The sequence below is a fragment of the Motacilla alba genome, chromosome Z (assembly GCF_015832195.1).
Source record: "Motacilla alba alba isolate MOTALB_02 chromosome Z, Motacilla_alba_V1.0_pri, whole genome shotgun sequence".
Classification (NCBI taxonomy): Eukaryota; Metazoa; Chordata; class Aves; order Passeriformes; family Motacillidae; genus Motacilla; species Motacilla alba.
The window spans coordinates 12,136,742-12,164,401 of NC_052046.1; the positions used below are offsets into that span (position 1 = coordinate 12,136,742).

General features: G+C 35.5%; 1 protein-coding gene across 1 annotated transcript in view; it reads left to right on the plus strand.

Moving 5' to 3' along the window:
- WDR70 (WD repeat domain 70) overlaps nt 1-27,660 on the plus strand; it is a 126,940-nt gene that overhangs the window by 78,441 nt on the left and 20,839 nt on the right. Inside the window, exons 11-13 of the mRNA XM_038123454.1 lie at nt 12,634-12,733; nt 18,664-18,748; nt 19,734-19,872. Of these exons, the coding sequence (XP_037979382.1) occupies nt 12,634-12,733; nt 18,664-18,748; nt 19,734-19,872 (324 nt within the window). The remainder of the gene's footprint in view (nt 1-12,633; nt 12,734-18,663; nt 18,749-19,733; nt 19,873-27,660) is intronic.

The following is a 27,660-nucleotide window of genomic DNA, read 5'->3' on the forward strand; positions in this document are numbered from 1 at the left end:
TGATTTTTTTATGTATAAAATTCAATGTTTATATTGATATCTCCACAGCATTAAAAATATTCCAGTGAAATGTCAATATTTAATAGAAATGGTTTACAATGACTGTTCTTAAATTTGCTGAGTATCACTACTACAGCTAAACAGCAGGGAAATCTTCCAATTTCTCCCAAGTATTGTAACATGCTTCATGCTTTGAAGAGGGCAGTCTGGCTACATCTGGAAATTTCTTGTGTAAATACAAGATGAAGGATATCCAAATATACTATATTCCCCTTTCAAACTTAAGGTAAGTTTTCCATATCCATAATATTCCACCCTTTCATTCCATATGTATATGTGCCAGACCTCTGTTCCAGAAACTGGAAATCACACACAGGCTTGCCAGCAGCAAATATTAACAGATTCATATATTACTCCTTTTTGTATACGTCTGGGTTAGGCAGTACATCACTATCTGTACCCTGAAGCCAACCACAGTAAAGAATCTGACAATCATATGCTGAGATAAAATGTTCCCTGCTGTATTTCTGAGTGCATTTCTCTCTTATGTAATAAACAGTTTATAGTTAAGAACTATCTAAATGTTTGCACTATCTAATATAGTGATGAAAGGCAATTCCAAATCTTTAAGTCTGTCACACCCCAGTGAAAATAGGTTAAAGGATTTCACTTTGGATTCATGCATGGTTAGGGAAAAAGGCTTATCTTAGGTTTATTTTTTGGAAAACTAAAAGTAGAGCTTAGAGAAATAATTTCAAAATTACAGCTTGAGAAGAATAGGCATTACAGCAACATGATTGGCTTTATTAATATTGTAGTGCTATTAATATTAATATAACATGAATAATGTTACAGAAATATAAAGATGATATAATAAAAACAATGGAAAAAATGAAAGAGCCTTCTTGAGCTTGCTTTTTTACTTTAGAGAAAATTTTCCTTTTTTTTGCAGAGGCAAAAAGTGGGAAATACAAATACTGCATTCTGATCTAAAAAGAAGTGAGCTCCATAATGGTTTGGCTTATCAGAGAAATGGCTTTTTGATGCTGTAGTATATGCATTGCTCAAGCAAGCTGAGCACTTCAGTGGTCTATAGTCTGATAGGATTTGTAAATTATGAAAAGACTATTGTGCTTGATGTGTATATTAGGAAGCTAGTTTTGCCTCCAGATGTATCTCACTGTGCTTCATTGTAGGTCATTATTTCTTGAATCTCGTGAGGAGATGAGCAGCAGGATTATGCTGTGAATTTCCTAAAAGCAATGAAAAGTGCATTTTTGTACAGCTCTTGGTCATGAAATTTATTTTATTAGAGAAACCAGAGACTCCCACATTTTAAAACACTTAACAAAAGGAAAGCTGTTACAGGTTGAACAAGTGAATTAAAACCAAAAAAGGTAGGAAATAGCTTCTGAGCCATGGAACATACAGGTTTGCAGGAGATGAGTTGTATTGAGGCATAGCTGTTGTATGTAACATTAAGTTACATACATTTAACTCAGGAAGTTTGAAAAAGAACAACCTTTTCTCTACAGAAAGAACGATTAATTCATGGTTACATCCATTAAAAGGTGCTGTTCTGTGGGGATACAGTTTAAATAATTTGCCATAATACACTAGAGACTGTACTCAATTCCTAAAGAATATAAATCTTGTCAACTTTAACTGAAAATATTTGAATGGCATTTCTAGAGAATTCATAACAAGATTATAAGTCAAATTATTTTTGTGTTCATGATTATCAATGAGAAGATAAACTGCACGGCTAAACATATCTTGGCAGCAGGTACAGAACTAAACCAATCATAAGTATTTGTAATAATACCATATTTTTTGTAAGACAGCTTCAGTGAACAGGTTTCTTGCAAATCTAGGTATATATTTCATAATTAAAACCTGATTGAATATATGTGAGACTTCCTTCATAAGTAAGGAAAACTTCTCCCAGTGCAAAATATTTTAAAATACAGGCTTTTTTTTCATTACCTTCCTATTCCTAAAGTTTGTTTTCAACAGATGTTAGTGCTAAACAATTAGCAGAGAGGGTGGTGAAATAGGTGGAGCATTGTCCAGCTGTGTTTTATTTAATGTATGACTGCAGTGATACTATACAGACTGAAATCAGATACATCCGTGAAACAGCTGCTTTCCTTAAACTGAGTTCTGAATTTCTCATGAGATGGAGAACTAGACTTTTGAGTTGGATATGACTACCTATGTGTTTCACAAATTACATGTAAATGCATATACAGTGTGTCTGAGTATGTCCAGAGACTTATAATGACATTCTAGTTCAATTAGACTTTCTGAATGTGTATAGTCATTTTAAGCAGTAATTTAAACATATTCTTAGATATTTCAATGTAAGTAATTTTCATTTAGATTAAGCAGTATGTAGAGTTTAAAAAAAAATTCCTTTATGGTTACTATTTCACTTTGCACTGTGTATATGTATCCCTTTGAGATTTGTCTTGTGACTATTTTGTGCTCAAAGGAGTCACACATAATCAGCACAAAAATCTTTATTTTATATTTGGTGCATTATTCTGCATCGTGGCTCACTAACCTGCTCTTTGTCCTCACGATTATGCAGTTCTGTGGTCTCACCTGGAGAGTCCGAGACCTGTAAACAAACTTCATCCTGCTGAGGCCATTGGAGTGCACTGTGTGGGCCTTTACGGATGCTGTTTCACCAGGGCTCACAAGAGCAGAAGGGGGACAGGTAGTGCATCCCTGCCCTTGTGTCAGGAGTACTAGCATATATTCAAGACTGCCTTGAAGAGCCGAAGTGATTTTTCAGAAACAGGGACGGACGCCTGTTGCAGTCAGCAGAAAGCATTGCATTGCAAGCCATTACTTACCACAAATGTGAAAATGGCTGCTTGATTTCAATATTTGATGTGTTGAAGTAATGGGTAGGTGTTGGCAGAGGTGTAGGAATGTTTTCTGTATTCCAGACAGGTCAGTGTGGTTTCTTGGCTGTTGCATCGAGGTGGGAGGGCAGGGTAGGGCTGCAATAGTATATGCTGCTGTCTGTCTGCATGTGTAAAACAAGCTTCAGTTTTGACTTCCTTCCTAACCAAAGGTGGCTGTGTCAGAAAATGAATCCTTCAGTGTCAAATTGGTAAGAGGTTTACACCAGGAAACAAAAACAAGGCAATGTGCAAACTGGATTACTATGTGTCTCCCACCCTGCCTTTTTTTAATAATTTTTTATCTAATAATTTACTGTATGTCCTCATCTGTTGCAGAAAAAGGAGTGGTGGTTTTCCTTGGTTTGATTTTGGTTTTCTTTTCTTTTTTTCTGAGAAAAACACAGATGTGCTTGCAGATGAATGAAAGATCTGTAATTGCTGTAATTGAAAGATTGTATTTAATTCATTGGTGAAATACAGCTGTTAAAAAAGATAAAATGAGGCAAGAGTGGACCCCTAAAAGTAAAGAACCATTATCAAGGAAACAAAAAGGGAAAACACATTAAATAATGATATTGGCAGTGGGTAATTGGTTGGATTTATTACAATTTGTTTTACAATGTATGACAAAGGAGATGACACGTTGGGATGCATGTAACAACATTTTTCTTATGATGAATGGTTAAAGGAGGTAAGATCTTCCAGGGAAATTGAGAAGATATAGTATCCATTTAAGAAAAACAGCTTTCATGATGTTGAACTTGTATTGGCAGCTAAACATTCACTGAGTGATGTCGAGGTGAACTGAGATGTTCAACAGAGAGACAGTGATGTACCTTTTTTGGAAGGCAGTTTAATAGCATGAAAATATTGGGAGTCATGGTTGTGAATAAGATGTGTGAAAATACACTGTAGAGTGAGAAGTTCAGTGACCAAGGGGATTGAGTAGCAGCGATAAGCCAGAGAAACAGAAAGGTAATTATGTACCAGTGGGAATAGTGAAGAAGGGAGCCAACATGTGGATGGTGCGCAGGAGATACTGGTTTTCATAAAACAGTGAAAAAAGTGACAGAAATTAGACACTTTTCCCCCAGTGCTGATGACAGTAAGGGTGGGGTAGCATCCCATGTTGGATTTGTCAGGAATAATCCTGAGACTCAGGAGGGAATTTAAGTAGCATTCTCACATGGAATATAGTGGGATTGACAAGGAGTAAGGGTGGAATAGAAGTCAGTATTGGATGAAAAGGCAAGAGAGAGAGGAACATGGAGCTAACTGGGGAAAACTGGGTAATGCAAATAAGATTTTGAGATACATGAATTGCTGCTTCTGAAATTTCTATCTCTCTGTGCTGTGAGGATGCCACTGCTGGTGGAGAAGAAATACTAAGTAGCTGGGTGTAAGTGTGAATTATTGTGCTGAAGTGAAATTAGGAGGCTAGAACAAGAGAATGAAAGGAATCTTTCTGTTGGATGGAAGAGAATTCTAGGGATGCTAGTGGTCAAAGAGAATTGCAGCAGAAAGAGGTATTGCATCATGAAAGATGTAAAAGAAAAAGAAGAGGAAAGAGGGGTTTGAAGCAAATAGCAAACATTAATGATAGAGGAGAAGGCTACTTACAGAATGAAAAACTGTGTAACAATTCTCAATCCTCAGAGACAAATTTTCATGGAAATACTGCAGCCTGTTTGAAGGACTCTTGGATATCAATTTGGACATTTTTATATTTCCATACCTTTTACAATCATCTTATTTATATTACATGAGACAGAGAGGATTAATTGATTCAAAGATGTTAATTGCAAACAAAAAAAATTCTTTCCTCTCATACTTAAAATAGTAATTTGTTTTAATGTCTGTTAAAAAAGAAAGCTAAAAAGTGAAAGCTAGAAAGCTTTTAAAAGTGGCCATGTTTGAAATTTAATCAGAAATTGCACTGTAGAATAGCAAGCAACTTTTTCTCTAAAAGGTATTACAAGCTTTTTCTATCTCTAGCACTCTATCTAGTGCTTAGGTACTTGGTTGCTGCTCTGAAAGCTAACTTGGAACACACTGTTCTGTTAGTGTAAACTATTATAAACAATTTTTGAAATTTTTTTCCTGCTTTGCCAGTTTTTTTACTTGCATGTGTGGGGGTTTTATTTGCTTGCTTATTTAGCTAGTCAAATATATAAAACCATTGTGAGAAAAAAGCAACATCAAAGAAGGAGCTATGGAATTGAGATAAGATTATTGCATGAAAAGAAATTGAAGTTTACTTGAGAATGCTCAGTTTATCACTGACATGCATGAGGAAAAATATCACCCCTTTAACTGAGGCATAGTTCCATCTTCATTGTTCCATCTGAATGAATAAAACCACATCCATAGTTTTATCAAATTGTTTATTTTTAAATAATATGCAGAGAGATAATATGGCATGATGGTTACAGTGTGTTTTTATCAGAAAGAAATCAAAGAATGTATAAGAAAGAATAGCTTGATGTGTTGCAAGAAGTTTAGTGAAAATGCTTTTATTTCTTAGAGAAATACACCCATCCTCTTAGAATATGTGTGTGCTAGCTACTGTTTCTAGCAAGCAAATAGATTTATTATACAACCATCTTTGATAACTGACTGCAAATTACACCATTTTGGGTCAAGGATTACTGAACCAGAAATGTTAACTTTATGTAGATTTTTGTGTATTTTCAGTCATATTTCACTCTGTTTACACTGTGCCTCTGTTAGACCTCAGAACCGGTTTAAACTTTGGGGACACTGAAAGAATATGAGAAATTTTACTGAATATTTGGGAATAAGCTGAGAATAAGTCTGTCAGAGTTGCTTTTTGAAGACTACTTAGTAGCTTCTCTATAATTTTTTCTGTTTATATTTTTATTTATTGCCAGTAGGCCAAATGCTACTTTTAAATTATATGAAATATCAGGGTTGGCATAGTTGAGTTTGAAGAAGTCTGTGGACTTTCAGGGGAGTTTTAGTGTATCTTAGCTGAATCTTTAATAAGATTTTTGCAAAATAACATTGATCACATTTGATTGTTTTCTGCAAGGCAAAGAAACCTTCAACAGCTGGACAAGTCTAAGAATGATCCATTTAACATCTAGAGAGGCAAAAGGAGGAGTTTTTTGGGTTTTTTTTTTGGTTTACAAAAGCCATATTTATGATAGTACAAAGGAGGAAAAATGTAAATTTGCTAGGATAAGATGAAATGGGTTAGATAAGTTATGAAAAGATACAGAAGAAAGTTCCTTGTGTGTTTTTCTTATGCAGTGTAAAAAATCCCCAAAGGAAGCCAACTGAATAGTTTCCAAAAGCTATTTTTATTAATAATATGTATCATTTTTGTGGCCAAGATAGGTTATTTTCTCAAATGCAAAGTTTGACCGTGCAGCCAAACATTCAGCTGGGGTTTCATTTTCAAACCTTTAGGCAAATATTTAGCAATGCTGTTAAGAAGCTATCTTTCTAAAATGGTGTCCTGAAATGTTTATTGATGAATAAGCTTAAATAAGAAGAAATTATTTCTGTGTTCAGCCATATTCTTAGAAGTTGAATGTTCTTCCTGGTGAATGAAGCATGGGCAGAGAGGAAGGACTTTCTCATCACTTTACAATGGATCAGAGATGTCTCTAGAACAGGCTGGCCTGCTTGCTTCCTTGTTTTGCCTAAACACTAGATATGTAGCCAGATGTATCAGGTGTCTTTCCTCATTGCCTTCTGCATAAATGTTTTAGATATTTTTTTAATAGAAATCAAGTTTTTGTATCAATTGCAATTAACAAAACACTAAATAATTTTTCACCTTGCCTGGCTGCACCACTGTATGACTTATCTTCTTAGACTGCTCTTTTCCTTAACTTCCAAGCATTTTCTGACTAAATATTTCACACTTGTGTTTCTATTTTCATTCACAATTGCATAATATAATGCATGATGCATTGAAGATAACATAAATTTTAAAAATAATTACACACCTTTTTTTTCTTCTGCCAGTTATGTAGTTTTTTCATTGCAATGTAGTTGCTCAAAAAAACTACAGAATATTTGGGAAAAAAAAAGAGCCAAGTCTTTTATGGGTTCAGTAATTGCAAATAACTAGGTACGCTTCTCAATGAAATACATGCGAGAGATTATTGAAGGGTGTTGAACCACTGCTGAGTGTGAGAGATAAATCCTGAAGACTTGTCACCCAGATAAAAGGCCTTAGTTGCAACAGATGAGAATATAATGATTGCACGGGACAGTTAAATACAATTGTAAGTCAGATGTCCTGATTGTGGCAAGTAAGATTAGGCTACTGTATTCATAACTGATTAATTAGGATTGAGAGAAAAGGAGGAGTGTTTCAGGTCTGATAATTATGCATGTAGATGTCACTGAGTTAGAAAGTCACAGAGAAGAGGAAATAATGTAAGAGTATAATCATGTAAACATGAAAACCTCAGATTTCACAAGTTAATCTTGTTTTGCATCAATGTGCCTCATTACTGAAACAGCATCCATTTCTACACCACGGGAAGTGGTATTGAAGAGCTGTCACATAAGTTGAAAGCCCTGGGATCATGTTTACAGAGACTTAAGGAAAGCATCTGATGTAGCCTGCAACTGCCTGCTCAGGGAAAATACTGAGAAATTCCTGAATTCAGCTGACATATGTAGACCTGACAATTTTTAATTGATACACTAGACCCAGAAAGTACCCTTAGATTTCTTTTGTGGATTATAATTGATAGCAAAGGTCATAGGCTTCCTTCAGTTGAAGTGGCTGAAGGGGGGATGGGGAAGTAGACATTTGGAGAGTGTAACTCCTGCCTTGGGAACCTGTCTGCCTTGTCAGCTGTGATCACAGCTCTGAGATGTTGTCTGTTTCTGATGGGATCACTTTGAACAAAGACCCAGACAGCTTTGGTCAGTCGTGACTGAAAAGGAGATTTCTGGTTTGTTTGTTTGTTTCATCTTGCAGCTTTGTAACTGATACTTCTATCACCTTGAGCCTGGCCTATGATAATATGTCATCTTGGAAGGCTTTTACACTTGTTAAAAATTTCAACTTTTGCAATTGAATATTGTCAGTGTGAGCTATTTTGTTTTGCTGTAAGCATCTTGGCTAAAAAGACTCATTTTAAACTCAAGTAGCTGTACATGGCCTGGGACTTGCTTGTCAGGCATCTCTGCTGAGCTGTCCTGCCCTTCTGCCTCCTGTATGAAACCAGCATAAGTCTTGATTGTGGTTGGACTGTTTTCACACTAATAAATAAGTAATATTTTGCTATACATCTGTAAAACAGAGAAAGATTGATACAGCCATCTTTGTAGGTCCCACTTTCCCCTAGGCCTGCTTTAATTTACTGCCTTTGCTTTAAAAAAAATCTAGAAGATGTTAGGAATAAGAAGGAAGAAGAATGTCTTCGCTGGGACATGCAATATTTTGTTAGAAGAAAAGTGGTGGGGGGACAGGGGCAGAATGTGAGAAGCATTATAATCTTGGGAAAGTGTTGGCTTACTGTGAAATATTGTATCCCAGAAACAATGTGGAAAGTTAAAAAATTCCATCAGTTAGACATACTGTTATTTTTCTCATAGATGTGGCTTGGATTTCTGAGGTGAACAAACTGAGTAGGTCTGTCTTTTTCCTAGAACAAGTTTTATTGAGTGTTTTGGAGCAGGAGAGCAATTGTGAGATGCAGAGCTGCAGTCATGTGACTCTGTTGTAGGTCATTCTTTTGTGGTAAACCATTCATGTGGCCACTGTCATCTTCACTTCCTGTATAGGTCCTCTTAAGTCCATACAGATTTTTGTACAAGGGATACTCATTGCTGATGCTCCTCCAGTCATGTACCTTTGCCCCCACCCCCACCTTTTCCCAATCTGTTCTCTGGTTTCCTTTTGTCTTCTGGCTCTCATTCGCTCTCAGGACTGTGGCAATATTGCAAGTATTTATCTGAAATTTATCTGTTATTTTTGGTTTTTTTGATACATGCAACTGTGTCCTTTCTCACATGCGCTTCATGTTTTATGCCTGTCATCTCATTTTGCACACAAGTACAGTCAGCTGTAATTGATTAACAAAAATATACGTGCTAATACAAAGCTAGGAGGAGAGTGCTTACATTGCTGGAGTTATTTGTTAGAAAGCTTTTAAAGAAGTTGAAGAAGCTAGTGGTTTACTGCAGGATTTGCTGAAGAACTAAACCTTTAAACAATGTTAAGGACTGATGAACTTGTCAAATTTTGTATGGCAATGACTGTTACTTCATTGTAGCAGACACCTCTGCAAAAAAAGGAGAAGAGTAAGAAGGAGATACGTAAATGCACTTTGCCCTAATTATCTTGACATCTTTATCTTATGTTTCAGTGCTCTTCCTTTCCCTTCTTGAATCAAATTTTGTAATTGCATACATTGATTCTGTTGTTTCATGTCTTTCCAGCTAGAAACATTCTGATAACAATTTTTTTGCTAATGATTTGTTAGCAAGATTAGACATATGTTAAAAATACTAAGAGGTCAGATGCCAGAAACATTATTTTCTTTGAAAACTGCAATGAACGTTTGCCAGTATGTGTAAAAACTTCTTTTCAACCTTCAATCATTTTGGAATATTTGATTTAGTACTACAATTCAGGGTTATATTCCTTTGCAGAATAATATATGGAGGGCAAACTTGCAGAGCTCAAAGTTAGGAAAACAATCTTTTACTGGTAAACTGAGCAAATTTATTTTTAAAGACATAGAATTGCTGATACAATCTTACTATCTCTTTCAGTCAAGCCTGGTTTTACATGAAATCCTAAAGTATCAAAGCTGGATAGAGTTGGGCAAAATTTGGTTTTTTAGTTTAATTTTTGTCATTAAGGGGCAAATTATGTCAGTCTTGGACATCTATGTGTTGCTGTTTTCCTTTCTCTACAGGACAGTTGAAAAAAGGGCAAAAACTGGTCAGAGTATAAGTACTTCATTGAGAAGGCTCTGTAGTGCATGATGTAGAATAAAAAACTAATTTCAGTTGGAAAAGACCCTGAAGAGCATTGAGTCCCACTATTTATGACCTTATATACAACCTTAACTCTGCCGAATCCACCTCTAAACCATGTCCCCAAGAGCCATATTGGCACGTCTTTTAAATACGTCCAAGCATGGTGACTCAACCGGTTCACTGGGAAGCCTGTTCCAATGCTTGACCACTCTTTTCAGTGAAGAAATTTTTCCTAATATACAGTCTAAACCTCTCCTGGCACAACTTGAGGCCAGTTTAGGCAGATTTGGTTAATTTCTGAAAGACACAGTTGAAGTTTTATTGATGGATTCACAAATAAATGCTAAATAAAATCAGTATCTTTGCCCATAGGAAAATAACACAAAATCTGACTGTTATGTGATTTGCTATCTCTCTATAGATGTTTAGGGTTTTTACTAGTAAAACATAAAAGAAAAGGCATTTGTTGGACCTCAGATCTCTTTCTGTGTTTTAATTTGGATCCAACACAAAACAAGAGGAAAGAATTTTGGATTGAAGATGAAATTAAAGGAAAAAACCCTACACCCTTACATTAAGTTGGGCAGCAGAGTGAAAAAAATGTTATTTTAATATATGTATGTCAGTGTGACATTGCCTGGAGGGATGGGAGTGTTGCGGAGTCCAAAGGAAGTTTTTTCAATTTGTTTGAATTCGCTTAATATCGTAATGTAATCTTTCTATCATTTTTTAAAGTGTGAATATTAACCATAAATGATGTTTTTGAAAGTGTCCATGGTATTTCTTACACAATAAATACATAGTTTTAATTGCTTGTTAATGTTTAACAAATACTACAGAAAATTTATTTCCTGATAGCCAATTCACATTTTATTCTTTACACGTTTCCACACACTTGGAAATTTTTAAGCAATTGGATGGACAAAATATGATTTTTAGTATTAATAAACACTCCCACCAAAGACAAACAGTTGTAAACCGCAGTCTGTTCATAGACTTCAGGGTATGCATAACTGGCTGGAAGTGACAGTAATTTCAAAACAATTACTATGGCTAAGTGTAGGCCATTGCATTCTGTGTTCAGATACTGCAAGAAGCATATTGCTGGTATTTGAAGTCCCCCTTTGTTTATTGAAGAGTCATTTGTGGATGGAATGCCTCACATGACTCCTCTTAATGACTGACCAAATCTGCACATCAAAATAAGCTTGCAATAATTATTAACATTATCAGACAAAGATTCTCTAGCTTTTGAACCGAATTTAGAACAACTATTCTTAAGAATAAACAGCATTAATTACTTCACTAGTTTGTGGCTCTTACTTACAAAATAATCCATTAAAGAGTCTTAGTAAGGTGCATAGTCAAAAATTTGAAGATAAATTTACTGAGGATTCCTATGCAAGCGTAAATCAGTCTGTGTGATTGCATTTCGTGATCACATTCTCCTTTTGTGATCACATCCTCTTTTTTATTCTGTAGAAATGCGTCTATTTTAATGCATAGTTTGGATAAAAATCACTGAGCAGCTGCTCATTGTTTTGTCCTCTTACTGTTCAGGGTGGGATTCTAGGTCTGATTTTGCTGCATGTTGTTCAACCCCTCATCTGAAAAGATATGGTTATATGCGTGAATTGTGTTTTGCTCATCACTCATCACACCATAAATAAAGAACTTCAAGGTCACTAGTTTGCCATTTTCTTCTCTGTGTTTTAATCCTCATTTTACAGAGGGGGAGATTAGATACAATTGCACTGGAAACCCTTAAGTCTTGAATGCCTAATTTTACAACTAGTGAATTAGTTTTCTTTTACAAAAAGAGGACAAATGAGAAGCATAATTACCTTGGTATTAAAAAAGGAATTAACCTGTCTCAAATTCGTTTGTTTCTGTCTTTTCCCTTCCTGTGGTTCCACTTCCTGTCTTGGAATCGTAGCTGAGACCCTTGTTTTTGGTTGTGAAGTGGGAAAGCTTGATTTGACAAGACCATTTAAATTTAATTTGAGTTTCCTTCCCTATTAATAGAATTTTTAGGTATTTTACTAAATAATGACTTAATAAATAAGAAGTGATCTCCATACAAGATCAAAATGTGGACTTGAAGGTAATTTCAACCTTTCTTTAGGATTATCAGCAAAACAGAAATAATTAAAATAAAATATACATCGTTCCCATACTAGAACTTTACTGTACCTAAATAGAACACAAACCTCACACTATCTGAACTTTGTTCTATTATGTAAGCCATGAATTCTGCCAGGAATTAATTTGGCAAAAGTAAATTTTTCCAGTCCTTTTCAGTCCTTTCCAAAGTATGTACACTGTATTTTGGTGGTTTCTCAAACTAAAAGCCTGCTTAGGGGAGTGTTGAGAACTGTCTTGGAATGTATTTTTATCTTAACTAGGCATAACTACCTTTGTTCAGTGCTAGTGGGAGTTTTCCAAGAGTGCTGATGCTATGTAAATCTGTACTGCGTATTTAAACCTATGAAGAATTCAGATCTTGCATTCAAGCTCTTGTTATGAAAGCATATTCTAAAACTAATATGACATTTTTAAAAGTCTATTGGAAATACTTAGCTACTGTACCTCCTAAAAATGTATGGGTTTCTGTTTAGAATAATGAATAGCAGCAGAGCACAGAAAATGCTATGAAGTAATGTTTGTCCCATTTGTTTCATTTGTTATTTGATTTGTGATTGTAATTTATTTTGTAATGTTTTGTTTGTTTGGCAATCAGGTACATACGAAGTTCCACTGCAGGCAAGCCCATGCTTCAGGCACTGACACTTCATGTTTGACATTTTCCTATGATGGTACTGTCCTTGCCAGCCGAGGAGGTAGGTGATTGAAAGAACCCTATGACATGTTGAATGTAAGACGTTTTTAATGGAATGAAATGGTTCATTAAACAAACCATATAGACTACATTAATTGTTAGATGTAGTTTTTTTGTGGTGGAGGTAAGGTAGTGAAATCAGATACTAGTGCTTCAAATATGAAGTATTTCACAGTTTACTACTTTTATTTGATACACCATACAATACTATGTTCCTGAAAGAGAATTTTATTGCAGTTAAAGAAATATTTAAAGATAACTTTGCTGGTTATATTGCACAGTTTCTGATCTTTGTTCTCGTCTAGCAATAATAATGCACTGAAAGAAAATCATTAGGTTAATTAAAAATTTAAAAAGTCCAGTTTTGTTGCTTAGTTCTTCCATGGAAGATAAGTGCTTGTCAGTAACACTAGATCTGTGTAGGTATTAATTCCTCATACAACTGTCTTAGGCAATGTCATTTTCTGTCCTAATTAGAATTTTTATCTAATGTGTATTAAAAACATCAAAACTTGATGACTGGAATTGACTTTCCAAAATGTACTTGAATGGTGAAAGAATTTGGAAAGTCCAGAGGACTGGGAAAACAGGCTTGCATTGTAAACTTCAGATGCAACTTTTATAGATGAGTCTTAGATACTAGAACAAGTCTTGAGAAGGCAAAGATGTATTTGAGGACTCATTAACTTCATTATTGGGATAGGATTGTGTCTGTTGAAGACAGCTTTTCATGCAGAGATTTGTCTGCCCAGTACTTTGCAGGCAGGTGCAAGCATACAAGCCAAGCTGTCTGGATGGAAAACAGCTGTAACCAGAAGCTCTGTGTATGCATTAGCATTGCCCCTAGGCCAAATAAACAGGCCTAGGGAGAGGCAGTATACATTAATGCTGGCTAACACTGTGCCTAACATATGTTTAGAACATCTGGTCAGTTTGGTACATAGACAGAATGAGATTACATAGACAAAATACCAGAATGTAGGTATTCATAGATGAAGAAAACTCTGAAGTAGTGGATGTGTTTCCTAGCCAAGTAGCTTGCATTTGCTTTGCGTCCTGCCTGTGCCCTTGTCCCTGGAGGGGGTAGAGTGTCTGACCCAGTGCATGTCGGTACAGTGAAATGCAGCTGATATTGGGTGTGGCCTCACTGATTCTTTGTATGTCTTGCCACATCTCAAAGATTCCAAATGTTGTTTCCCAGAACACATCTTTCAGAGTAAGGACTTTGTAGTCTTATCCTCGAAGGCCCTAGGCATATGAACACTAACGGCACTTGTGTTGTTTTGTAACTGCTGTTCAGGGTCCTGAGTTGAACTGCCGTTCAGAGTTCTGCTGCCACTCTACCCATCACAAATGGGTTGTAAGTGGTGAGGTAAAAGCTCTCAAGCTTTTTTGTCCTTACTGAATCAGACTTTTATTATGTGTGGGCCTTCTCCTGCTTGGAAAATATGTGAACTGTGTGTCTTTCGATTCTGCACTAAGTAAAATGCTGTGTCTGTCTGCCAGTGGTGATTGCCCCAAAAAATTCACACAAACATAATTCAGGAAATTTAGGGATAAACCTTGGTGTGCTTTTAAATATAACAGCAAACAAGGCTATTACATAGTGAGGGGTATTCACTACTGCTGTCTTGAAACCTCCATTTATGCAAATTCTCTTCTGTTTCACATTTGTAAATGTAGACCACATAAATAACCTTTTCTTATTTTTATTGCATGTGGCACTTTTTCTTGCCTGCTCTTCCTCATCTGTCTCCAGTTTTTGTCTTGTGTTAAACAGACTTTCATTTACTCAGGTTTTATCTTCCACACTCTGCACTAAGCTGTATAAAATGTTGATTGATTGTTTGCAGAATGTAAGACTGCACAGAAATTTGGCCACTCAGTATGGATAAAAGTGCTACCTTTGTCTAGTGTATTAAGAGAAAAAAAAGAGCTCTGTGTGCACTATGCTAGAAAGTAAGAAGGATTCATACCTTATTTTGACTTGTTTGGTTAGTGCTTCAATATGAGTATTGCTTTGGATCTGTACCAACAAAAGCAGATGGGGATCCAGCATTTGTAGATTAACACACCTGCCAAGTGCAGAGGATCAAAGAGAGGATAGTTGTTTGGGGCATGGGAACTTTCATTGAAAGCCTTATGGACTTTCCTGCATCTGATGTGGATCTGTGTTGGATATGAGAAGATGAGGCATGGCTCAGCTGCAGGCACAAGGGAAAATAAAAACCTAAGGAGCTGCTTATGAAAGTTTCCAGTGCTATTCTTGTTGGATATTAGGTAGTAACTTGACAGAAACATAAGAAAGTGATATTTCTGCATGCTTGAAACAACGAAGGGTAGTATTTGGAGAACATTTTCTTTGTTTAGCAGGGGAGAGATAAGAATTAGGATTGGACTTGAGGTCTTACTGTAAAACTTTAAAAATATTTTTTTGACTCCTGATTTTATTTTTTTTGGTTGGTCTTTTTTCTTTTTCATTTTACTTGTATTTCTTCATTTTGAAATTGGTTTAAAATATAGAAACATGTACGCTCAAAGGTTATGCATCAGCACGTATAGTGACTGTTTTGTGTAGTGTAATAACATACTGCTCTTCATAGTAAATCCAGACATTGGCATTTCAAAAATCAGATGGGTTTTTGTCAAGTAATATTTCTTAGAAGCTGAACGCTGGCGTTCATTCTAACCATGGCAGAAATGCATTTACTAGTTTTAATAGGCATAGTCAAGTAAGCGCAACACTGGGAGCTGAAATGGCATTATGAAAGTCTTCTGGTATCCTTCTAGCCGTATGCTTGTGTGTTCATTCCATATGTTTAGAGAGGATGATGCAATTGTTTGATCAGGCTGGTATGGATGCAGATGATGCTGAGAAGTGTTCCAAATGTAGGTACAGATTTCTCAATTTGTGACTTCCCTCACAGGATCTTTGGCTTTGGTGCTAATGTTTGATGCCTCTAAAGGTTGCTCTGTAGTTGTTGCAGCTCCTCCTGTAGAACCAGTACAGAATGCAGAAGCCTGTACCTTGTTCTGTAAGGTGTCTCTCACATACATAGTATAAGCCTTCACAGACAGGCTCAGAGTTGATAAACATATTCTGGTAAGCTTGTTATGCCATGTGTTTCCAAAGCTGTAACTTTTTAAAATTCCCATTTCCCATGTTTCTTTGACTCATTGATCCCTGTGAACAATTTCTGTCATTGAGCTTTGCTTTCAGAGGACTCCCTCTTTTTAAATGCTGCTGACTGTAGGCTTTGTCAGTTCCTGGCAGCATTTTTGCTTCTTTTGGGCTTACTCGCATTCGTGTGCTTGTCTTCCTGGTCAATATCTTCTGAAAAGAAAAGAAAAAAAATCAGATAAAATCTTTATAGTATTAGTGCTACGGCCTTGTTTTGACTAAAGGGCATTTGAAAAATGCCTATATTTGCTCACCAAAGACTGTTTATCTAGGACCTAATTGTTACCTCTTGATAAATCCAGTGCTCAATATCATTGGCATAACAGTGTCTTGACCTGATTGTGTCAGCCTGTTTATTGGTATCCTTATTAAAATGGTGAAAAATAGCATTTGAAATGCTACTAAAAATGCTATAAAAGCTTTAAATAATCCTGCCAGGCTTTGGAGAAGTCTGCTGTCAAGAAAAAATACTGAATGATCTGAGTAGACTCTTTTGAATATTCATACTGAATTGCACAACTTCTGTTTATATGCTTTTGTTTAAGGATAATTATTTTTGTTCATATATAAAATAATTAAAAACAGATCACAACTGCTGCAGCTCTGTTAAAGCTGCCTCCTAAGCATTGATAGAAGGATCCTACTGGGAAAAATCCTTGGTGCTGAAGAAAGGCAATATTCTGTGATCTTAGTGACAGTGATTTCAACTTGAAATGTAAATTAGATTTAGGAATCAATTTGCATTTGCACACTGGGAGTTTTAATTAGGAAAAGTGAATTGGAGCAAATTGTTAATGATGGTAAAGTTTCACAGCATTAGCAAGTCATTCTACTAGCATTTTCCCCTGTCCAAATACTTACTCTTCTATTTCCGAACTATTTAAGACAATGTTGATTTGAAATCAACCCTAAATTTGAGTCTTCTAAATTTTTTAAACTAGCCCATTACATTTTCTTGCTAGCAAAGGAGCTATAGTACATGTCTGACTGCATTTCTCCTGCTAAAACCTGGCAGGACTACAGCTTGAAGATCATGTCAAGGCTCATTCCACTAGGAACAGAACAGCCTTGGCTGCTAGCCGTAGATCTGTCCCTATCCAGGAGATTTGCAAAGTGGCCAAATGCTGTCCTTTGCATACACATTTATAAAGTGCTGGTGCTTTAGATGTAACATCTCGACGATAAGTGTTTTTTGGTTTTTTTTTTTCTTGAGGGGTGGGAGGGAAAAGGGAGGGCTCATTTTGCAAGACCAAATGCTTTGAAGTACTTGGGATTGTGTCTACTGGGAAACAATAAGAAAACACATATTCCCAAAACAGGGACTCAACATTTTTCTTTCTTGTCATTTTCTAGCTTCCCAATGAACAGAAATATACTCTACTCTAGACATCATTTATTTAAGTTGTCCACTTCTTAAAAATATTTTGTAGTAAGGAGTTATCCTAGTCTTTAATATAAACATACATGATGTACGAGGCCACACATTACTGCTTTCCCTGTAAAGGGCACTGCTGGCCTTGATTTCTTTTGTTACTTCTTTTAAAAACATTTTATTTCCAAGGCCTCCTTTGAGCTCTTGAGCTTAAAGGCTATGAATCCACAAAATACTTGTAGATAACCAAATTACTTCCCTGCAAGATTTGTACTTTGGAAGGAAGCAGGTCTTGCCTCTTAGGTCAGAAAGATTTTGTAACTTTTTGTCTGGATATTTTTAAAGAGAATTGATGCTCAAATGTCCTTCTTTTTACCCTTGAAAGTGTGAGGCACTGCTGTCAAATGCTAGGACGTGTCTAGGTGCTTGAGTGAGGTACTTCAAAGCTCAAATTCTGTAGCTCATCTCATGCTGGAAATATGTGTTCCAGAAGGACAATCAGAGAGGAGATGTAGATATCTCTAAGAATAACTATTAATCTTTTTTTTTTACCCCTGTTCTCATTTTGTTAATATGTCATAACTTTTCAAAAAGGGATAAACAGCCTGACTTTTACTGGCCTACAGTCACACCATGTTTTTCAAATACAGATGAAAATTGCTACAAATCTCTTTTTGTAAACTTGATTTTGGCTTTTATAGCTAAAGGTAGTGTGGTGCAAAGGTTTCATTGATTTTGGCTTTTATAGCTAAAGGTAGTCTGGTGCAAAGGTTTCATTACAGTAAGTGTGATTTCTCTTGCTTCCCTCGACCCCCTTCCCTGGGGATTTCTGAGTGATTCCAGGGCCTCTTCTCCATACTGAGATAGCAGTTTGTTGCCTGCTAAAGAAGGGGGAAGACTTTCATATGCTTTTCATGTTCTTCCTGATTGTTTTTTCAGAACAGTTAAAACCCACAAATATAAAACTTTAGTTTTTGATCTAGAGTGTCCATAGCAACATTTGTAATTTCTTTAGATATATTGAAAGTTAAATTTGCTCCTAGAAGCAAAACATCAATGCTCACAAACAAAGAATAAATTAGTGGCTGAGGAATATGATTCCACTGTGAATAGTGAGGGATAAGAGGGATTACCACAATAGAATTGAGCCTTTGAGGAGAAGTTTCTGGTGTACTGGAGTGCCGCATATCGAGCTTCTCAACCTTGCACTGTCATAGTCACTTACTGAGGAAAAACTTAAAAATTGTTCCCTTTTTGGATGCTTCTATTATATTATTTTGTTCTCCTTCTCTCTGAATTTGAGAGTGAAATTTTCTGACGTGTGTAAGTTCTTGACTTGAATTCTTCATTGCTAACCTTTGTCTCTTCTGTTTCATAGGAGATGATACTTTAAAGATATGGGATATTAGACAATTTAAAAAACCTCTTAATTCAGCAGATGGACTGCCTAGCTTCTTTCCGATGTAAGTATTCTAATTTATTCCGACTAGCAGAAATAGCAGTATTTTTGCTGAGTGGAGAAGGGCTCTGCTGGAGATCTTATCCTCAGTTGTCACTAGATCCACAGTCATGCAGAGGGGACTGCACAAGGACAACTGTGCAGTGACAATTCTGGTCTATCTTAGGTTGCTTTAAAAGATCTTATTTTTGTGATATTTCAGTCTCATATGTCTTAAGTCTAATTAGATTAGTAACATTTCAGGAGGAGGCCCTTATGTGTGTAATGAGATATAGATGTAAATCTTATTCTTATTTAGTCTATAATTAATAAAAAAAGAGCTGAATGAAAAACTAGACATAACATGAAGGTACATGATATGAATTCATGTTACAGTGTCAGAAGTGCGGATTTTATTTTACTGCATAGTGCTAAGTATTGTTTTCAGTATTTTTATTGTTGTGGTCTGTATTTCTATTGCTGTAATACAGCCAGATTCCCCAAGGACAGTTTGTAATTTTGAAATAAGATCTTAGAAAGACAAGTCATGGACAGCTCAATCTTAACTGCAATTTGTAACACAGAGGAAAAATAAACAGAAAAATATTTTTGGCCAATGTATAAACACACCACCTTGCATCACTGAGGAATGTATCATCAGCAAAACCAGATTTCATGATTAGTACATTTTTTAACTTAATGATGACAGCCAGATTTGAAAGTACTTTTTTTTTTGTTTGTTTCTTTTGAGTGGAGGAGAATTTTGCTAGGAAGAGGATTTTTATTGAATCTGCCTGTTTTGCACACGTTGTGCACCACTGTAAAAACAATTGTAACAGATAACTCTAATTCATAACTACAGCAATACATGACAGGTCACAAAATGTCAAGCTTTGTCTGGAAAGGACTAACCAATAGAAAAGATTGTTTTAAAGAGTGCAGTTTATATCTAAGTTCTTGATATGTTAATTATTTATCTGCCCAGTGAGATGCTTTGTTTTCTTCAACAGGACAGATTGTTGTTTCAGTCCAGATGATAAGATCCTTGTCACAGGCACCTCTGTTAAGAAGGGTGGTGGCAGTGGGAAGCTGTTTTTCTTTTATCGTGAGACCTTCCAGAAGCTGTATGAGATAGAAGTTACAGATGCGGTATGTATTTTAGTTTAATCATCTCTTCAAAATATGAATGAAATCATATTCATATGCTTCTTTTCCCTTATACAGGTCATTACCTACTAACACTATTGTGATTTTCCTATTGCATGATTAAGAGATAGGGCTAGAGTAGTCGGAATAACTGTTTCAATTAAATAAAAAAAAAAATTCTAGGACAAGGTGTTTAAGCAGGCTAAGAGTTTCCCTGCTCTGGTATTAGCATTGCATTTCTCAAGGATTTCTGTGAACCCTTCTAGATATGTGTAGTGAGACACAAATCCTAAAATACATAGATGTTTATTTTGTTTACTTCACTAGTTATCATGATGAAATGCCTTATTGTGACAAAACTTGTTTTTGACCATGAGACCAGATTAGTGGTTACCCTAGAATGTGTTTCTAGCTTGTCTAAATGCAACAATTTGTTGCAAAAAGAAGGCATTATTAAGAAATCCATCAAAAACACCATTCTCACCAGTTACTACAAAAACCTAAAGCTGTGAACCTGTAATACAGAAGAGTCTGTTCATGGCTTGAACTGACCACTTTGTGCAGAAGGGAAAAGCTCAATACCATAGATGAAAAGGTCCTTTTACTCTTGTGATATACAAGTAAACTTATGGGTGATAACAAACACCCATAAGGTGTGTTATTTCACTCATAGGAGTGGGTGAAATTACAACAGAATTGCCACTGATAAGTGCAGCAATGTATGCTTATGTCCCTTTAGTTGTTGGAGTATTTCAGGTTAGCGATTTTGTCACTTTGTTTCAGGATACCATTTTCTCCTTCTGCACTTTTTATAAGCGAGCACAACAGGTTTTCCTAGCACAGCAGATCAAACCTCCTTCTGCTGGATGTTGTTTATACACTGCCACCTTTGTATTTTCTGTTCTTTTCGAATCCTGCTTTCTCCATTAGTCCATCCCAAGGTAAAATTTGCTTACACATGGATTTCTTGTATCTATAATTTTGGCAGCAGCTGCCTCGGAAATTAAAAATGCTGAATTCTTACCAAAGCAGAAAACACGTGTTTTTTCCTAGCACAGAAGAACACCTGTTTTCATCTTAAACATATAATCTAAATAGAAAGGGGTTTTATATGACTTTGGAAGTTTTTCTTACTACTAAATAGTTTCTCCAAATACAGTAGAAATTGGCTTTTATGTTTTTCTCCTGTGGAACATACCAAACCACAAACCAAGCTAAACTCGTGAAAAATTATATGGGATTTTTATTTTCTGATATAAGCCTTATAGCCAAGTATTTATAACTTTTTTTTCTGAGAGAAAACATGAATGCCTCAGTATCTCCTCTGAAACTTCATGACAGAGAAAAGGAAAACAACTACATAAGATAAAGTGCAAGGAGTAGATTTTTGTAGGAGTTCTTCTGTCTGTGGGCACCAAAAACAAGATAGTTTCATCATTCCATTCACCATGAATTTGAACTCCTTAGACCTGAGTGTTTGGAGGTGGTCATGATGGCGTCTTCTTTTAGTAATGGTCATGTCAGTAACAGTGTGCATAAACTTTGCTTAAACTCCTAAGGCTGCAAGAGGGAAAAGCTTGTCAGTGGTGGATCCTGTATCTCCAAAACTATTTAAATATTGAGAAATACTGCTCGCCAGTCTTTTTTGCATTCAAAGAAATTTTTGTGTTCGTTTGGTAACTTTGTCTTCTAAATCTTGGAAACTAAAGATCTGTTTACCTGCCAAGATAGACCGTGCTACAGGGGAGGCCACAAAAGATTCCTTTGCTCTCAGTTTCTCTCAGAATCAAAAGCTAAATTTCTGTTCTTTGTTTAAAAATGCAAAAGAGACATGAAACAGAGACCCAGCAGTAAGAAACTGTGAATAAACAACTTCATTGGGGCCACTAATATAGTCAAGTTTTAAGTATGCATGCAAGTCTAAGCAGGTTCATAATTTTATACTATAAATTTGTATAGGTGCTGATATTTATATGGTACTTTTAAAGACTGTACTAAATCACTTTGGTCTATAGAGTTTTAGTGCTGCTGGTTTTCTTCATTTGTAGTTATAAAATTTAAGACTGTCATTCTTCTGCTTTGCACAGTGGAAATGAAAATAATGGAACTAATAGGTGAATAATTTAGACAAATACTGATCTTATGACCTAATTTTCAGTGAGTCAGCAACTACCAATACCTGTACAACAGGCCTGTCTAGCTTATAACTTTAACTCTACACATCTAAGGAAAACATAGTTTAGCATATTAATCTGAATCTAAAAGAAGAAAAATTCCTATAAGTGGTTGAACAAAATAAAAGCAGTATATTTTTTCAAGGTCTTTCTTTTGTTTGTATCTTTTGGCTTTTTCATTAGTGTTCTTTGCTTGTTCTTCCCAAATTACTGGGTTTGATGAAATATAAACCCATAAAGGCATGCTAAAAGCAAATGAATGTTCAAGAAGCTGGCTTTTATGTTCTGTAAGCAGTAAATGCTGTTTGTTGGAAAGATCATTGGTCTGTAAACTGGGAGATTAATATCTTGTGTGTAGTTTATCAAAGCATTTTTCTCAGCAGAGCAGAAATTACTTTCTTTCTACCGGCTGCTTTCCTAGTTTCCATTTTTTTTTCCTTATACTCTCAAAAATAGCAGTTAGCATTTAGCATTAGTGTAATTAAAGGTAAACACATAATGTTATCCAAGACTTCAGTTTGTTTTCTGCAACTAAGTTTTGCACTTCTTTACATTTTCCATATTATCTAGTGCTGAAATACATAATTTTACTCTTTCTGTTTTGGGTTTTTTTAGGCATTACAGAGTTGAAGTTATGCTAAGCTATATGTATAATAAAAGCACAAATGCACCAGTATCTGTCTCTGCAAAGAGCGTGATCTGCTCTCATTTCTAATGAAATAATATCTGTGATTTCAGTGAGATTTAGTCCATATTGCTAAAGAAAAAAGGCATCTTTAGTAACTTTTTAAAGGTAATTGCATAGCAGTTTAGCGGTAGAATGTATATAATCAGAATAACAGAAAATCTACTGAGATTTTCTCAGTATAGTATAAACTATTCATGTGTTACTTTTTTGATTTCACAAGGATTTTTTGAAGGGAAATGCCAGCAAGCCTAGAAAATTGAAAAGCAGTAAAGAGCAGTAAACATTATCTTAAACCTCCTTGGTAAATAGCCAGTGAAATTGGCCTGTGAGTGAACTTAGTGGGTAATGAGAAAATATTTAATGGGAATGTTTGACCAAAGCTGTGTCTGGCATTCCTTTCCATCATACCACACAAACCTTTTTTCACCTTTTCTTTCAAGTTTTCATGGGAAAATCCATTACTGTTTCAGAGCTGCTGGAGTGAGACCTCGTGGTTTTACTAATGGTCTAACAGCCTGATTAGTTTCTGCTGTTGTGGCTTGGTACAAAATATTAATTTGCTTTTTCCTCTTGTATTAGTGTTTTGGTTATTTTTGTTTCTCTGCCACAATCTGTGCTTAAACAGCTGTGTTGTTGTGTCCACTCCTGAATGCCATCTCACCATGTAGGCATTGGGGCTTTTGTAGAATTCAAGCTTCTTAGATAAATAGTAATGCTTTTTGAAGAAAACTAATGTCAGAAGAGCTGGAGATCACAGGTTCTGTCTCTGGCCAGTAGCTAGAGGAGGTGTGAACAGGACAAAGACAAAATTGTGGGTTCTTCTCTGACCATCCTTTCTTCTTTCAGTGACTGCTGTTTTCATGATACCTTGATGTAGATGGAGGAATTTCGCAGCTAATAGCACTCAGTGAATTCTTTTTTTCCTTGAGTTTATCAAGGAGAGAAATCACCCATGCTGCAGGTTATGGCAGGATCCTTTTGTTACTGCAGGTTACATTACATCAAATTACATCAAGGTTGGAACTCCTGCCTCTGCCACTCTGATAAGAAAGTTGATGCTCTGTGTGGAGTGCCCCAGCCTTGCTCCGGCTCAGTTTGTACAAGTAGAATTGCAGACTTTGAGGGCTTTGTACTGTGACAGTGGTCATGTTTACTAAACTGTACAGAATTCCATCTTTTTAATGGAACTTGAAAATATTCTGTTATTAACGTTTTCATAATTTTTCTGTCTCTTTCTCTTCTATCTTGACAGTATTATTTATAATAATAATTCTGCTCTCTTGTCAAATATTCACAATAAAACAAGTCTATTAAACTTTCTCAATTTGAGCATTAGAGGCTTATTTAATCTGAAATATTAATTACAAACGGAACCTTTCTTCACTCAGTTTACATGGTTAAGAAGACTTAAACTGATGGCAGGAAACAATACTACCTGAATTCGAGGGGTACAGAGATTAAGTCCAGAAACTCAGAGGCTGTTTCCCTTTCTTTTTGTCAGGTAGTGTGAGAGGCAGGAAGACCTGTAGCTTCTGTGGAATGAGGTCTCACCTTTGGGATATGCAGTCTGTAAGGAAGGGAGATTTCACTGCCAGATGAAGGCCAGGGAAGGTTTATTCCTAATTCTTGCCTTGGTTATGCAAGCATGAGATCTTCATGGGAGCCAGTTAAAAATACCTAGTGTATGGGAAAAAGAAATGGGTACACAACATTTCCCCCAGTGTCAGTTTAATTTTAAATAGCTGTGGATAGACACTTGAATCACTCTCACATGTCTGTCATTCATTTGGCTACTTCCAACAGATCACCCGGTAGTTATCCTTATTACAGACAAGATTGATCTTGGCAGCAGTAGAGTATTCATTTTCCCCATATGGAAGGGACAAGTATTGCACCCCATTACTGCCAAGCAAGAATGGGCACTGGGAAAGAAAAAAAAAAAAAAAAGAAGAAGTTGTATAGTTACAGGAATTGCTGACTTTTAATGAAAATTGACGTAATAATTTAATTTAAAAATGAGCCAAGATTATGAGTTTGTGTACATTATAAAATGAGATGTACAAGTTTTCAAAATATCCCACAGAATTTTGTAGATAAGCAGCACTCTAAAACTATAGATTTATGGTTGTTTTGGGAAACCTATTTCTGTTAGGAGGATTCTTCAGTATTTTCTTAGTTTCTCGTATATAAGCAAAAGTTAAATTATTAAATACTTCTGAAAATACCTCTAAGGGATGTTTCAGGAAGGTCTTCTGAGACAAGCTATAAATAAAGCTTCTTTTTAGATGAAAGAATGAAAAGGAAAGAAGGAATAAAGAATATGAACCTTCCAGCATCCTTTATGCATGGTTGCTTTAGGATTGCAGTATTTCTTTCCTTGACCTTAAACTATATAATTTGCTATTTATAAGGTGCGATAATATAGTAAAGGGCTTTTCCACTGTGGCCCGTTTCACTGAGATTTAAAGCTTTTCTTTATTTAAGAAAAATAAATAAATAAATTCTTTTAACTTCTTCAAGAAATCATTGTGAAACTTCTGGTTTGGTTTTGTGGGTTTGGTTTTTTTTTTTTTTTTTTGGTTTTTTTTTTGGTTTTTTTTTTTTTTTTTTGGTTTTGGTTTGGTTTGGTTTTTTTCAAAGCCATTTGTTTTACTTTAAGGAAAATCCATATTTTCCACAATAGGTAAGTTAATACATTATTTAAGGCCCAGTAAATTTATGTGTTTTTTTAAGTGAACAAGACCACCCTCTATTATAAGAGTTGAATTACAGGAATGTGTTTTCTTTTATAGTGTGGTAACCTGTCAATTTTTATTTTCTGCTTCCATATATATACGGAAAACAAGGTCCTGCCTTTTGTGTATCCTGGAGCAGCATGTACTTTGTTTTAGGGAAGATGTCACTAGAGGTTTGAGGTATGCAAAGTAATAAACTGTGAGGGTTTTGTCCCTGTAACAGGGAGTGGGAGTGCACATGAAGGTTGTCTCCCTTAGTTTTATGATAAATGGAGATGAAAGTGTGGCTGTAATTTTAACAGACGAAGTGTTTGAAAATGCCAGATGTTGCAGTTACAAGGGAAACAGGTTGCCACCTTGATTAAGTTACTTCTTTATTCATCAAAAGAGGAAAATATTGTTCAGTGGCTCAATGCTCTTGTAAAAACGTATTTTATAGCTGTTCCTTGAAAGTTGCGTAGTACAGCATTGTCATCCATGTTTTCTGTATTGAAATCCTTCTTTACAACAATGGCCTCTGAAATTTTTTTTGGATATTCCTGGTTTCTACATAGAGAATTGTAAGTTTTATCCATTTCTGGTCCATTTTCTATTGAATATTTCCACACATTTTTAAGTCATGTTTCACAAGGGAAAAACATTAGTATTCTTTCCTCCACTACTGTAGTCTCATGAGTATTTTAAATCTAATGATAGCTGGTCACTGCATTGTAGATACTCCCTAACTTCCCACCTTATTTATTGCAGTTGGCTCTTTTCCTTGGAAGAGCTCCAGGGGGATCTTGAATGTGAAGATTTTTGCAATTGGGGTTTACAGTAGATTGTTAAATATAATATTAGTACATTTCTATTATGTGGGCAGCTTTTTTTTAAATCAGAGCATACATAGTATGAACATGCATTAACCATATTTTTGCTCAAAAGCAGAAACAAGATGGAAGCATTTGTTATTCAGCTTGGCAGACATTTGAAAATGGCATACTTCTAAATCTGTTATTTAACTTTTTTATTATTATTTAAAACTCAGCAGTTTTGTAAGAGTTACATGGTTTTATCCCCTCTTCTGGTGCTTCCAGGAGGCTGACCAACTGTTTCCAGGTGGAGCAGCATGGCAAGCCAGGTGGATGGCTGTTTTATCACCACTCTACTCTAAGACACCAGTGGAAAGAGATTTCAGAGTGTGCAGTAGGAATTGGCATCATTATCAATGATCTTTGATAATTGTATAGAAACAATGGTATTTCTGCAGATAAGATTGCTATTAACTATGGATTTGAATTTCAGGTTTCTGATTTTTTTATTTTTCATTTAAATTCCAGTTGCTCAGAGCTGGAGAGAAATTATTTGTTAATGTGGGTGAAAATGTGTTGAAACACTCTCTTAAAAATCTTCAGGGCCTGTTTCTGAACTTCATGGACTATGTGTGAGAGAAGTGTTTTCTTTTAAATCATTGAGATCTTTGAGACAGATCTTTTCTACTGCCTCTAAGTTAGAATGCATATTGATCTTTCCTCATTGTGAGACTTTTAGTATATTATGATTAATTTTCCTCTCTTTTCCTAAGTAGTGTATACATTCTTGCTGGATGTATAAAATAATACATGGCAGAGGGTTTTTTTTGGTTAATGAAAACTGTGAGCCTCATAAAACATGTCTGTGACAAAGTTTGTACAAAGACTAGATTCGTATCCACTGCACAGCAGTCTAAATATTTGAAGTTTCCAAACGATTCCACACCTTATTGTAAAATGGAAAAGCTTGAGAGCCTCTGCTTTAATATCTTTCCTAATTACAGAAGTTGTTTAAAAGCACTAGTAACCAAACAGGAATAGGGAACCATCTTGTGGTAGTGGGAAGCTGTCTTCAGCAGTTGGCATCTAAACATTTGATATTTATAAAAACTGTATTAAATAAATAGAGGTGTTTTCCTGAAATAACTTTGTTCATTTTCCTTCTCTTATGGGGACACATATTGCTTAAGTCAGAAGGACTTAATGTACAAGTCCTAGAACTATGGAAGATAAAGCTGAAAGGCTACACTGAGATTTCATCCCTCTATCCAGCCCAAGTTTGAAATTGCTTACCCCTCTCAAATACAAATATAATATAAGCTTAGGTAACATATGATGTTAATTTGGAAGGTAATTTATTGTAAGCTTCCTAAGTAGTAGTATTTATTACGTTTTGAGCTCCT